At 42.5% G+C, this 15,583-nt stretch overlaps 1 protein-coding gene across 6 annotated transcripts in view; it reads right to left on the minus strand.

Moving 5' to 3' along the window:
• Nucleotides 1-1,834: 1,834 nt before the first annotated feature.
• LOC114872594 (plexin-A4) overlaps nucleotides 1,835-15,583 on the minus strand; it is a 239,909-nt gene continuing 226,160 nt past the window's right edge. For all 6 annotated transcript variants that reach the window (XM_046288434.1, XM_029179938.2, XM_029179937.2 and 3 more), the window contains 9 exons: nucleotides 9,001-9,732; nucleotides 8,796-8,921; nucleotides 8,191-8,652; nucleotides 6,230-7,911; nucleotides 5,938-6,151; nucleotides 5,668-5,851; nucleotides 4,880-5,590; nucleotides 4,670-4,815; nucleotides 1,835-4,596 (listed from right to left, as the gene is read on the minus strand). In XM_046288434.1, coding sequence (XP_046144390.1) covers nucleotides 4,423-4,596; nucleotides 4,670-4,815; nucleotides 4,880-5,590; nucleotides 5,668-5,851; nucleotides 5,938-6,151; nucleotides 6,230-7,911; nucleotides 8,191-8,652; nucleotides 8,796-8,921; nucleotides 9,001-9,732 — 4,431 coding nt within the window. In that variant the 3' untranslated portion in view covers nucleotides 1,835-4,422. The remainder of the gene's footprint in view (nucleotides 4,597-4,669; nucleotides 4,816-4,879; nucleotides 5,591-5,667; nucleotides 5,852-5,937; nucleotides 6,152-6,229; nucleotides 7,912-8,190; nucleotides 8,653-8,795; nucleotides 8,922-9,000; nucleotides 9,733-15,583) is intronic.

The raw sequence follows: 15,583 nt of genomic DNA on the forward strand, positions 1-15,583 counted from the left end.
TTACACTATCCGTACTATTAATCACACATTTATACAAAAATAATAATAATAAAGATCGGATAACTTAAAAACGGCGTTATTTATATATTTATATATATATTTATATTTATCTAATATATTAAGATTAAAAGAAAGAAAAAAAAATAGAAAAAAAACAAGTACAAAATAATGTAGCAAGGTTGATATAGATTTTTATTAATAATAATAATTATTGATCGAAAAGGAACATGACTATTATAAACGTAACGTAATCGTGTTGCTGGATGCGTTATCTTTCTTTTCTCAATGTATAATCATAATTAATATTTACGACGTAAAAATGAGCGGCGAGGGAGCGACCCCGGATTGATTGGCAAGCTCCCTCCGCTGCCTCTCTCAGTCTTGCACAGTCCACAACAAACATGCATGCAACCCTTTCATACGTATCATCAATCATTCTCAGTCTTCTCTATTTGTCATCTTTTTCTGTTCCACCAGGTCTCACTTAAACCCATCCTTCCCGAAACAGAGACCATCCTCGTCGAACAAGAGTGCTAGTCCCGTTTTGTTCGCATCAGAAACAAGCGGACAAAAGAAGAAGACCTTCAATTATAATGTCACATACACGCATGGTCATCCGTCGACAGAGGCATTCGACAGAGGCGCACGGTATCCTCTTGAAAGAAAAATTAAAAGATAATATATTTAAAAGAAATAAAAAACACGATTCATCACACACGGTAGTAGACTGCCGGGGGGCAGCAAGCCACGCACGAACGATACGGCGATACACATCTCCTTACTTAGTCGAATTTTACAAATTGGGATCCGTACATTCCATAATTAATGAGGAACCATCGATACAATAATAATATTCACTTAGCAAAACGTGCCGATCGGTAGTGTGGCGAATGACGCGTGATGTGTGAGCACAGTTAAACGCGTTTACGAAGAAGGGAGGGGGAGTGGTGTTTTTTTTTATTTTTTTTTTTATGATGATAATAACGATGATATCGGTGGTGGAAGGGGGTGATAAGTTGGCGCAAGGAGGATGTTGGTAGAAGGGAGAGGCGGTTTCTCCTTCTTTTTTTTTTTTATTTTCTTTGAAATTTGATAATCCAGGGGATAGGGTAAAGAGGGTGGTTGAACGATTGTTAGGGAAATTGCACGTCTGCTTGCCAGGAGTTCAAGGTACACGCACTTTATAGGGATACACCATGGGAAAGACACTCAGGGCAGACACTGACATAGAGACTAGGCTACCGACTATATGTATACCTATCTAAACGTGTAATTAGCGTACGCACCGCGTACACCTGGGTACGCCCGCACTCCGCCCGCCTCTCGGCTTGTTTTATCATTTTCATTTTCCTTCGGTTTATTTATTTATTATTTTGTTTCGATAAGCAGGCACGTGTACACGTTTCGTTACACGCGCTCCCGTTCCTTGCTTTCTAAATTTGTCTTTTTTTTTTTTTTTAATCTCTCGCTCTCTCCTTCCCACTGTTACCATTTTATTTTTGTTTCCCTCTTTCTTGCATCTCCTCCCCTATTCCATTCTTTCTTTTTCACTTTTTCTTCCATTTTTTAATTATTATTATCATCATTTTTATTACAATCAGCGATCGCGTCGTAGTCGTGCTTTTTATAGTAAACGCTATGTAGTCTTTATTACTCAAGCTTATGCCCAAAAATCTACCAGAGGCACTTTGGGTTTATTAGTACCATTTGAAGTCGGCGTGCGCGGGGGAGGGCGTTGCGAGTCCTTTGTATATTTTTAATTATTTATTTTCTCCTTAGTTTCTTTCTTTTTGCAAATGATACAGAGCGACTGAACGACGTGAGCTTATTTTCACCACCCTTTTTCATGTTTTTTTTTTTTTTTTTATTTCTTCAGCTTGACGCCGTACCCTGTCTATGATTCGTTTCTTCCTCAGCTTCTTCTTCGTCTTCTTTTACGTACGTTCACCGCCTCTCTATCTTCCACCCCCCCTCCCCCGTTCCTTTCCCGTAGCCTACCAACTCCGCACCTTTCCCTGCTGCCTTACCTTTCCACACACGGTCTTCCGATGTTTTTTGAGCAATAAATACTTTCTCCACTGACAACTGCACATTGAATTGACGCACGGGACACACTCACGCATATACACGAACGGTTTCTCATTCGCTACCAGCCGCTCGCGTCGACAGAACCCTCGAAGGCGACCCCCTTTTTTGGCTCGAGCCCCTTCGGCGATATGAATTCTTTTACAATATATTTAGTCTTGATCGTCGAAATTACCCCCTACGCGAATTCTACAAGTCTTGTAACAACCCCGTCGTTGGGCCTATAATGTGCGTTTGCAAAAATGATAATTAACGATCGTACTACTTAACGATGAGAAAGTTGGAAGATACGAGACAAGGAATTCGTAAAAAATTCTTGGCGAAAGGGTTCTCGAAATCGACCACGTCGTTTTTCTTTTTCTTTTTTTTCTTTTGATCCCTCTATACGCGAACAAAACGAACACGCGATTCGATTCGCTTAAAAATGACGCGCAGGTAAAACGTTTTCTACGATAAAGAATATTTTATTTTTTATTTTTTACGAGCACTGTCCATCGCGAACGGCTTCCCACCACTCATTCGCATCAGTGTTACTTTTTTTTTTTTTCTTTAAATATTTTTCGTGGAACTTCCACCCATACCAATATGGCTACATCCACAAAGTTTAATGTTACGCTTTTTAATTAATGATTATCAATTCATATCAATTCAATATCAATGTATTACAATCAGACAATACTCAACAGTGATCGTTATTCATTATATATTACAATAATTAAGAGTGACAACAACATGACGACGGAGGCGTTGAAGCATTACAAGGGAGAAGATAGAGAGTGGCACAAATGTGGATTTCTTAGGATGATCAGAAAGAGTAGAGAAAGAGGCGCCCGATAATGGAACATCTTTACTACATGTAATATAAAGAGATAGAGAGGTAATAATGATGACACGAGGACAAGGGGAGTTGACGTTTCCTTCTTTTTTTTTTTTTTTTAACTCCTTCTTCTTCCGATGAATATGAAATAGCGACAATGATAAAGGTGTGAACATCGGGATGATGGATGCACGACAATGAGAACGAACGATTAATGGTAAAATGGGACAATGAGCTGGAGACCAAGGAGGGGAAGCACGCACACTCAACACAACCGTCACATCGAGCTGGCCTCGCGCACGGCCATAGTCCATAGATTAATACCTATCAACTAATACACAGTCTGTCCCCGATTTCGCGGATGACTCCTTCCATTTTTTTTTCCTTTTGGATGCATGTAAGTATAAATAATACGCGTAATGTATAGCGTACGTACAGTACGGCGATATGTTCGACTGGCAAAGGCTCTCATGTTCAGAAATTGGACGAGGAAATTGCTGTTACGACGTCGTTCTAATTTTTTTCTTTTTTTTCTTTTTTCTTACGTGATGATTAAAATGTCATGAGAAATTAATTTGACGTCCTCGCCGATACTGTACGGGCGCTCGTTTTCCGGATACTGCATATACATACACACATACTTTTGCGCCGGTATAAAGTGTATATATGTACACATATACATACGACATACCATCCATGTATATATAATATACCCATATTGTTTAATTAATCATTGTTAATCGTTAATTAATCTTATTTATTAAAATTCGTCAGTTCGTAATTCAAAAAATTTCAGCTAGTAGCGGTGGATGGAAATGTTTCTTCGTTAAAAATCGCCGATTGCCCGATATAGCGACGGTCGTGATCGACCGTTTCAAAAAACACATTTACAAATTTATCGGATCGATCGGCTGATTCGTTCACTCACTTATATCACTAATGTTCTATTACTTCGATCTTTTTTTTTTCATTTCATTTTTAATTCTATCCAACGATCGCGACACGCGATGGAGTAGAAGATCGTGGACACGATTTGACGCGCGAGAAATTCTTTTCCTTTTGCTTATCTTTCTCAGTTTTTTCATTTGTGTGGCTGTGGCCGCCGGCCGGTGGCGAACGCACATCAATAATTCTATTACAGTTAATCGTGATTTTGGTATCTTATGTACAATTATGCGTGGGTAATGCGCCGCGATCATCGCCACACCTGGCCTAAGCCAGCGACCAAATGATTCAGAAGACTTTGTTCACAAAGAAAAAACACTCAAGTCCTCGTGTATACAATTATAACATCCCCCGTTGGAACTTGAATCGGTCCGTTGTGCAATTTTCTTCTTCCTTCGGATAATTCGCATACTAAGCTGAGTTAACTGGCTTGCACGGAAACCTGAGACGATCGATTACAAGATAGGCCAGTCCTCTTGGTGCTTCCTTGAGAATACCTAACTTCGGTCGAGTATTCAGCAGGGTAACTCTTGGCGGGCGGGCTTTGTCATATGTTTCATAGAGTTCATGGTACATCAGGGGTTATCCGCCGCCATTATATTGTGTACCTGCTCGAGTTTGTACGCCAATCTCTGTTTCTGCGAGAACTCGTCTTCCTCTAGGGTGACTATCAGCTGTTCGTTGTATTTACCCGCGTACGTGTACAACTCGTACAGGGCACAATTCGTGTTGAATTCCGTCGTGTGCAACTGTAAAGAAAAATAATGATCGATCATTAGTCTTCTTAGTGTTCTAAATCGACGTTGAGGAAACTATACGTACCCTAGACTCTTCGGCAAGCATAGCGTTCATGTCTTGATCGGATATGGCTGGCATCCCTTTGATATCTGAGTAATAACGTTCTACCCATTCTTTGTACACTGGAATGTCCTTTGCGTAAAGCAACTTAGAACTCGGTGAGTCCTTACCTATAAACATCGACGAGTAAATTAGTATCGTTCGAGATGAAAAATAGAAATATTTGATACCTACCTAATCTATGATCCGAAGTGGAACAACTGTCCATGAACGTTTGAGCGACTACGGACAGACACGAGTCCACGATGTTCGACTTGTGTATATCAAAGATGAAATTCGGATTCTTGATGAGATTTACCCAAAACCTAAGGGGAAGGGAGTTGCTCTTCCATGTGTGAACCACTTCAGGATCAGATATGCCGTGTTGCAAAGCTTGGTCGTCCATGAAGTCGAACATGTATTTTATTGCGAGGGGAAGAGCCGATCCTCGATGGGCAGTGCTAAAGATCGTTTCGAACAGATCGTCGACGAATTTTTGTAGTGTACCCTTAGTGGCTAGTAACCTCGTTAGATAAATCTCCGAGACCATTTTGTTTCCACGATCTCCTTCTTTTCGCACGTCGGAATCGTGGTGTTTCACCAGATGCCAACACTTCAATCCGCCGTCGTGATTTTGATTCAACGGCGATGTGGCACGCGATAGCGGAGGGCTAGCTGAACTAAATTTACTAAGATTCAGGGTCTCGTATTTGTGCGATTTGTCCGTCTTCTCCGAAAGGATCGACAGATTGTAGATCGATGATTGCTTGGAAACTAAATTGAGCGAGGCTCCGTCTGGTACCCTGTAATGATTCAGTGTGTTCCGTTTCTTCCATTCGCCTTCCGTCTTTGTCGTCGAATCTTCGTCGTAGAGGATCAATCTACCGGATGCTCCAGTCCGCCACTCTGTTATTACAATGATATCGTTACTTCGCATTCCTATCGAGCGGATGCGATTTATTTCGGAAATATTGGAATCTTACCAAGATCGAGATCATCTTTCCTGGGCCTTTGGCTGTAAGGCGTTGCCCTGTAGATCGTATCCAATGCTTTCTCTTTCACTTGTGATATCGTGTCGCAGTCTAGTACCTTCACGGGCACGTTTTCCGTGTTTGGATCCATACCTCCGACGAATACTGTTTGTTGAGATATTGATACATAGACCGTCTGAAAGATAAGAAATAATTAGTTAAATGACTTATCAAGTATTCTTCTGAGGATTAAGTGAAAGATGTTGTAGTCTAGTTTCTTACCATTGGCTTAAAGTCGATGGACTGTCTGATCAGCTTCTCTTCTGACAACGAATATCTTGCTTCAGACGTGATGGCATCAACGGGACCCTTGTCAACCTGTTGTTTCACAGCTCGAAACAGCACGTACAAAGGTTCTCCGGCACATTCTCGCATGAATTTGTACAAAAGGAAAGTGAACCAGGCTGATAACATTTTCTCAGCCACGCTCTCCGTTCTGTAACACGAAATATCATCCACGATCGGCAACATCAGTCAAATATATTAACTCTATCAAAACGATAAAAATGCTTACCGTCTGAGGAACAGCTTTGGATGACTCTTTCCTTCCGTGCATTTCTCTATCAGCTCCGCAAGAAGGGTCTTCAAAATATCCGTACAATACTCCATCTTACTCTGAAGCGTGACCATGATAAGGCTAGCCACGTTCACCCTGTCCCTCATGGAAAAGTATCTATTACTCTCCAGAGTGCGTACAAAGAGAAGTAAGAAAGTTTTGTTCATTATCAGTTGCCCGAAGAGACGCAATCCTTTTTCCTTTCTAGCCAATTCTGGTCTATCCCATTGTAATACCGGGCTGTTATCGTCACTTGGGAACAATATCATCATCGCGTAGGTACGATAATCCAAGAATGGTATGCCTCCGCTGGTCAGGTCGCCCGTTAGGTCAGTCATCTCGGTTTGCAGTTCAGCGAATGCTTCTTTGCATTCAGCCGCGACGCGAAGCTCAAGAATGTCCATTTGCTCTTGCATGTTTTTCAATACCCGGTTGCTCTCGGTCGACTTGCGTCGGTAGGCAATGAGGAAGGCGATGAACACGAACACAAGGATCACTATGGCGGCTATTACGCCGATCAGAGCCGGTTTAGATAAGGGCCCGTTTAGACCGGCTGGCAGTGCGTAGCTCAGTTTCCCGATATTGTAACGAAGCGTACCGCCTACGATCACGATCACCTCCGGCAGTTCCTGTTTGTTCGGCGAACCGTACGCGTCGATAGCCGGCGGTTGGGTCAGTGGTGGTCTGCAGGTGAGCTGCTGCCTCGATAGAGACGTGACGTTACAGAACGCGTTGCCGATCTGCACGGTCACGTCCGATTCTTGGCAGGCACGATCGAGATGTTGCCCGTTGATGGTCAGGTAGTCGCTCTTGTAATACTTGATCTCCTCGTCGAACACCTCGTAAATGGGATTCGGGTAGAGTAAAAAGTGTTGGAATCCGTGTCGCGACAGGTTCTGCACGCCCGTCACGTTGTCCATGCGGAAACCGTACTCCAGCAACAATGGCTTTTCAGCATCCAACACCACGTGTTCGGGAACCTCGATGGTAGGCGACTTACAGATCATGCTCTCCTGGCTGTGAACCTCGCACTGGGATACGAACATTTTCTCGTCGTAGTATACGTACATTTGTGGACTCTGGATGTAACCGAGGTTCTTTCCAGTCACTGAGATTTTAATACCACCGGCTGGAATGCCTTTCGGAATCTTCATTTGACCCGCGACACCGCTCTCCACGCTCTCGATCTTCGGATCGTCTACGTACTCGAAGAAGCCATCGTAGATTCGGAACGCACCGTCGAATGTCATCTTTACGACGCCGTTTCTGGTACGATTACTGGCGCTGGTCATGCAGAGAGCTTCGTGCATCTCGGCGCTAATTATCGAACAAGGTAGCTCGTCGATGAACGCCTCGATGGTGCTACCAGCGTTCATATAGTTTCCAGTGATCCTAACCGTGGTACCTCCGCTCATGGGACCGTATTTCGGGGATATGGAAAGGATTCGAGGATCTACGAATTCGAAGCTGTGCTCTGACTGGCCCCTGAAGTCTTCGATCTTCACGATCACTGGACCACGCTTTTTAACTTCCATCGTACCGGGTCCATCCACGCGGCAGACTATCTGCTTCGTTCGGATGTAGAGCTCTGCGTAAGGCTGACATCGCATTCCACCCACCATCACCCCACGATAGATGTCCTGGAATAAATAAATTCTTTTTTTGTGATTTTCAACGTTATCAAAATTTTCAATCTGAACTAACATAATTTTGCGTTTGTTTCAGGTTGGCGCATGGAGAACTTTCGACTACTGGAGCTGAACTACAGTTCTCTTGAAAATAAAGCCAAGTAACTTTTATTCCACTTTATTTACCGTACCATTCCTGCCGAGCCAGTTACGCAACCAGCATCCCACCCTACTGGACAGGTGTTAATCGAAGCGAGAGCGGAAAACGCGATCGAAGATAATTCTCCTTACCTTGAACGTTTTGCCCAGATTGATCCCGCGGATGGTCACGTTCGTGTTACCTTCCCAAGGCCCCATCATCGGCTCGAACGAGCGTATCTCGGGATTCGGACAGGTCTGATTGCTGTTTAACCACATGCTTGCGTCTCGTTCGCAGTTGTCCTTCACCTCGCATCTGTCAGTGCTCTGACACCATCCGCAGTCGTACTTAGGCGCGAGAGCCAGGCACATTCCGCAGTTCTCAGCCATATCCCGGCAACGGTAGATCACCAGGTGAACGTTGTGCGGATTGTCCAAGGGCTTCGAACCGCCCCAGATCACAGCGAAAGGTACGGTGATGTTCGCCGCACGGGATGTGTAGGAAAATTCAGTTTCCTCGCAGTAAATCGTGTCGGCTAGTAAACGAGCGTTCACACTGGTCACACGACCCTCTATGTTGAACTGACACACGAACCGTGTCTGCACGATGAATTGCTGGAAGAGACGTTCGCAGAGGTTAGCGTCAATCATTCTGAAGGGAATGATTCCTTACTTGAAAGAGCCACTAACGACACGTGAAAACGGTCGGGGAATTAATGCGACGGCATTAGCGTGAAATTGATGATAGCAGTTCTTACCCCGATGATGTGCACTTTGACTTTGATCACTGTCTTCACGCCGGAAGAGACCAGGATCTCCGGGGAACCGGTTGCATTCAACGTTGGACAGAAAGCTGGACCGCTTCTGTAACTTGGGCCCATCCTCTGTAACATTTTCAAATCAATTTTCTTTCATTGTTTCGCAATCGACAGGTGCGGAATGATCGATGATAAGTCTACTTACGCTAACTCCTGTGACTAATATGTCATTGCGACAATTTTCAGCCGTGTCGTGGGTGCACCTGTGCCCGTCCACGCACCAGTCGCAAGGGAAGCTGGAGGATACGCACTGGGTGCAGGAGCTGTAGGTGTTGCAGTCGAAGAAGGTGAAGTTTGTGTCGACGAGGTCAGGCCCGTTCGTCATCCTGACGGATAATTTTGCGGTGAAGTGGTGCTGTCCCGGCGGGATCGGAGGTAATAAGTCGGTTCTCGGCGTGGTGCAATTCACTCCGAAGGATTTTCTCGAGGCGTTCGTGATCAGAGTTTTGTCCAGGGTGGAGAAAGCGCAGAGGAATTGTCCGGATAGCGTCGGCAGATTCTCGATCACCAGCTCCAGGGTTCTGGCGGTCGTGCGTTGGAGTTGATCCGGTGTGACGGTCGTGATGGTCGTGCACCTGCCGCTTTTGTACGAGATCCAATAGAGAGGATCCTTCGCAGCGTCCTGACAATCGCTCCGAAGATTGCATTTGTTCTCCAACGAGCACCAACCGCAGTAAGGATCCTTCGCTCCCAGACAGTCGAGGCAGGTCTTGTACACCGAGCATTCTTGCACTTTAACCTTGGACACAGTTTTCTCTGTCATGACGTACAGGTGCATCAGCTGGGAATCGAACAACAGGTCCGGGTTCACCGGGGAATCTGGATCGATCTCCAGGTCGCCGTACTCCAGTGCCAGGGTCGAACTCTCCACCACGACCTGCAAAAGAAACGCGTAACGCCGCTGTGATTAATTGTGTTCGACTCGATTGCACAACTGTTGCTCGCTCGAAGGGGAACGCGTGTAAGCCGAGGATCGAAAGCTTGCCTTCCATCGTTAATGGAACGTTTTTCATTGAAAGGTATTGTGAAACTTGCACCCAGTTTTTCCTATTGACATTTCGAAACTTGGAAGGTTGCATGATTCGACGACAGAGAACTATAGCAAAATAACAGGTACTGCATTTTTATTCCTTCACTTTAATTTTTATTACTCAAACAAACGAACATCAGGGCATTTTTTATTTCACCCTCGGATGGAGTAAATTTTACATCGTTTTTTTAATAATTATTTTTCCAACATATAAAACTCCAGTCGTCGGAAACATGATCAACGTTTAATATATAACAGTCTTGTTATTTTGTATACAAACAGTGCATGTGAGATTAATATCTTTTTTGCATGCAATTTATTATTTAACCTGTTTCATCCAAATAAAAAAAGGTAGCAACGATGAAACGGTGGCGCAAACCACGCGAAATAAAATATTTACATCAGGTTTACACCGACAAACGTGGCTCGCTTCGAGACTCGTCAAATTTTAATCGGCAATCACCGCGTTTCGTCGCGCCCCCTCTTTTTTTTTCGTTATTCATCTTTATTTTTCCCGCGTTTGGGTTTGCCATTTCGAGAGAAGGGCGCGACGATTAATTTCGAAGCGCGGACAGATGGTAGGCAGCTAGACGGAGGTTACAAAGTAAAATTTACGCCCGTCATTCGCGAGCTCGTTTCCTCTCGCGTTCAGCAGCTGCGTTCATTTTCTCGCAGACTTGACCGTCCAGCTTACCGTTCATGGTCGCGGTTAAGGGGTCACAAATTAAATCTCAGAGCCGACCAAGCTTTCGCTGAAACGACCACAACGACGATCACCGCATCGTCTACCCGCTAGAATTACGCTCGCTTGTCTAATAAAAAGGATGCGCTATACCGGGACCGAACAGTGAATAACAGTAATCGCTTGATGATGATAAACTAGATAGTTTGAACCTTTCGGTGATTCATTCTGGCAGGGAACTCTTTTGAAACGCGGAAGGAAACACGCGAATACTGTATATTATTGGGGTTTAGAAGTTTCTTTGATAATTATACAGTATTTCCAATTTAGAGATATTAGCAGGAAAGGGGTGAATCTGCATGAAAAAGTTAGTAAAAAATGTAGAGTGACATTTTTTCGTACGAAGGTTTAAAAGCTTTTCCTACCTACGATTATTTATGAATAACCGCAGTTCTAATTACACCTTGCTAATTCATAAAGTCTACCAACCAATTAACAATCGGTGGCCAACAACGGGCAACGGAAATTCCTTCCACGGGAATTCGTCGATTGTGTAATTGAATTGCATAATTATCGTAAGAAACACTCTCACGTCTTGTTTCCTTTTTATTTTTTTAAACGCCGGTGTAAATAGCCGTTCTTTCGTGCCCATCCAACAGCTCTTTCACGCGAAGCTTAAAATACATGGTATCTCTCACTTGTTACGTCTTTACGCTTTGAACGCTTTCTCCCTCGAGTGCTCGCTCGATTTTCTATACGATTATCTTTCCTCCTCCTTCCTCTGCACTCTGTCACGTTTTATTTTAAAGCCATTAATGTTGCTTCAAAGCGATTGTCTGACAGAAGAAATTAACCCTTTCTATTAACCCCTTCTTATTGCAATTTTATTTTAAATTCTATAATTTTTGAAAACGATTGCTCTCATTACCATTCCTTGGATCCATCCCCAATTCAATTCTATATGCAACTTTTCTGATTGACTTTTGTGCTACATTCAACAAGCGTGAGAATTTAATAAAACTGTTTAGTTTTTAATTTATGCTCAACATGAACGTGGGTCAGGTTGGATTCTTTTCTCTCTAGTCGCTTTATAAAAATCTGACACACTTTGCCGCGAGCAGGTTGAAAAAGACCAACAGCGTGAAATTAACGAGCACCATGTTCGTAGTCCTTTGGGTTAGGTTGAAATTTTTCTTTTCTCCCTTTTGCGACAATCTCGCTTTTCCTGTTCTTGCCTCTTTCATGCTCGCCGTTTTATTTCGAAATCTTTTGTTCAACCCGTTTAGCGCTACATGAAATTTCGAGTTCTTTGTGACAGTTTAAAGATCGACTAATTTCTCTTATGCGTAATCTTTATTTAAAAAGAAACGGTGTACTGTTTGAGGTTTCCAGTAATTATTCTTCAAAGTAGAATCGTTATAAAATTGTATAGCGAAGAATTTCAGATTTTGAAACAATGAATTCATCCCCCCAAATAATTTCTGCAAAATTAACACATTCTTCCTAATTTCCATTGCAAAATGTTAATTAATTTTCATGAAAATGAATGCACATATAATATGAATAAAATTGAATTTTCAATTTCGCTCTCGCGATAAATTATTACTCATAAGTTGCACTCGACCCCTTTTCAATTTTAAGCTCTCTATCGTTTCACTATTTTCTTTTTAATCCAATAATTCCATAATACATCAAATCATAGTCTAAACGATTATGATTATAAGAATATTACGAAATATTATTGGAACCTGATTGCTATACGAATACTCCCACACCCACAGCGTATCAATCTAATCAACCATCTCCCTTTCATCCAACTCAGACATCCATCTCTCCGTTCAATATCTCCTCATCCAGGAAACGTTCACGGTGCATCAGATAGAACCGCTGCATCTTCGAATAGGGTGGTCGTGGAGGGTAAAAAAAAAAAAAAAATAAATTCTCTAAGTATTTTTACTTAGACGTTCGCGATCGCGGCGTACAATTAACATCCACCTCTACTCGGTAGTTGGCTAATTATTGCTATTATTTCTGCGAGCCGAACGCGAAGGAGGATTGCAACATAGTCGCGATAGACAGGCTTGATCGGCTGTCCATGCCAAGTCGATTCGTTATTCGGGTTAAAGGTCACGCGCCGGCCGTTCGCCGAGGACGAGGACTTCCTTTTACATGCACTCGACTTCCCCTATCGTTCCTTCTGCTACGCTCTTGAACTTTGTCTCCTTTCTATCGCCCGTAGTTCATCGCGGCCGATGCATGTGTATCGTGCAATTAAACGGTTGGAAAATAAAGGGTTAAGGGTGCCCGTTAGGCTTCCATGCTCGCGGCGATAACTAGGCGCGCCGTCTATCGTGGGTGGGAAAAGACGACGTCGGTGATTGAAGGATATGAAACGTGTAATGCACTTGCACCGGTAGTTTGGCGCGGATCGAAGATTGCTAAGAGCCTCGCTTTTTTCCCTTCGCTCTCTTCTTCGAACTTCTACTCTTCCTCGACGCCGATTACGCGTGTCCGTTGAACTTCTTAACGGGAATGGTTTTTCATCTCTTGCGGTGAAGAATGTATGGATTCTTCTTTAAATTTAATTATGAAAACTACCGACTCGATCTGTGGAATTTCATACCCTCAAAGTCCATCATCAGGAAGTTATTAAGAAATTTTCCAAAGTTCGATTATATTGTTTCATCATTTTTTCTCCAAAATGATTCTATTTTCTTCATAACCGCGTCTAATGCTAACGTTGGTGAAAATTGCTCGTCAAGAGCCAGGGACCGGAAATTGAAGTGAAACATATTGCCTACGGAGGCGGGTAAGAACTTCTGTAGCCCCATGGAAGATGGGGGCCAGGCAGAAGTCAGTGGGGTCAAGCCACGTCCAAGTGAGAGGCGTGCCTCGAGAAAGACGAATATAATCATCGTGGAAACGCTTTCGATCTTCGCGGTTGTTTGATTGATTTATGCACAGACAATCATTCTAATTACCGGGCTACCGAGTCTCGGCTGGACGTTTTAATTACTCGAACCTGGAAGCTTGCTCATAATTTTCCTTCCATGCTTACATTGAAAATGATCCGAGAACGCGATGATACAAACGGAAGTGGTTGAAAAAGCTCGAATGTCCATCGGTATCATCACTTTCTCACGATTACTCGTCCACGTCGAGAATGAAGGATTAATCGCGTTGCTTGCTAAATGTAATAAATATAATTATCACCGGTGCAGGGCCTGCGGCATTTGCGAGATCGGTGAGCTTCAATTACAAGCGTATCTCTCATCGCTCGTTAATGACAATGAAATAAAAATCTACCCTTTATTCGATCATTCGCGATGCAATTAAAAACGGCTTGAATTTTTCATCCCTCCGATGAACCTGCATCTCGATGCAAGTTGCATCAGAATGCAACTCTCGAGAAAACGAAGAATTTTGTTTGGAAACTTTCGAAAGGAAAATTTTAATTAATATTTTCAAACCACCCCATTAATAATTCAGAACGCCATAATCGAACAATATCCTCCTATAAAAATCAACTCTCAGGTAATTAAAGTGAATGGGAAGAGTAAACGAAGGCAGTGACCGTTCGGTTACAAAGAAACAATCAAGAGAACCGAACTAATCAATTAACGGGAAGATAAAAAAGAAAAGGGAACTTTGTCGAACAAAGAATAAAGACAGAAGGGTTATTGCAAATTTATCAATCGATTCGTAGGGTGCAGCCTTTACTTTTTAAGACGACCATCGGTCCTTCCACCTTTTTTCTTTAATCTTCAACGCCCAACATCGTGATTAAACGGGGCGCAATCTTCCATCGAGCGTGCAAAAGCGTGGTAAAGGTAACTCAACTTAATAATCACGCGGCTACAAAGAACAAACCCGGGGAATCAATAAGGGTCAGAGGAAGAAGAAGAAGAAGAAGAGTGGTGAAATAAAGGGAGGCCACTGTTCTTCTTTTTATTCGCACGAGATCCGTCCGACGCCGATCGCCAGACACAAAGAAACTAATAACGCGTTCGATACAAACCTACCGAGAAGTTAGTGGACGTCTTAATTACTCGCCTCCTTCCTCTTTCTCCTTCAGTTTCACGCTGTTTTCGTCTCTTTGTTCGCGGGTAGTCGCAATCGTGTACCGTGCACGCGTGAGAAAGCGTGGGCGCAGCTAAGATATCGCTGTTCGACACCGATGAAAAAACGAATCGAGACTCGACATTCTTGAATCGATTTCGTGCTGGGGTCTGTACAAACGTAAAGCTGCCTTTTCATAGGCCAATGGCTGTTTTCAGACTATTCTTGTTTGTTACGGGGGTAATGAAAAAGGTTGAAGAGAAATTCAAGGTAAAAAGAGATGTTTCTAGTACAGGACTCTTCTATTTTAGCTCCTGAATGGCCATTTTGTTTCACTTTTTATATTTTAACATCCGAAATTTTAGATGAAACTTCACTTTATAAATCCCTGTAAATATTTTCTTCCTATCTTTTATACTTTTCAAGAAAATATTTTTTAAAGTTAATCATTAGTTTAAGGGCCATCCTCTTTAGTCTAAGGTAGTTCAACCCCTTAAAGGATTAATTTTTTTGTTAATTATAGAAATCAAAAATCATTCCCTAAGCGTTAAATCTCTTTTCTCTTCTTTTTCTCTGATATTATTAATTTAATATCAGTATCTATCAGATGATGACAAACGATAATCAATAGACAAGATGGTGCAATTTAATTTCCATTCAATTCAATTTTCCACTTTCAACAAATTTCATTTTCATCCCTGTTAATTAAATTCCCGTGAATTCGATATCGCATCTTCGTGAACTTCACCACTGAGGGTAAATGAAAATCACTTTTTGGATCAAGCAAATTCGTACGGAACAAAGGGGGTTAATTAGTTAATTATACGTATCATTGACGAGCTATCATAATTCTATTGTGCCGATATATTCAATTTTTAACACCCCTTACAAAGTAATATAATAATTCGTTGTATCGCGATTGTATTTCGTAAAGAGAATCATTTATGAACCTTCATT

This window comes from Osmia bicornis, chromosome 13, assembly GCF_907164935.1.
Source record: "Osmia bicornis bicornis chromosome 13, iOsmBic2.1, whole genome shotgun sequence".
NCBI lineage: Eukaryota > Metazoa > Arthropoda > Insecta > Hymenoptera > Megachilidae > Osmia > Osmia bicornis.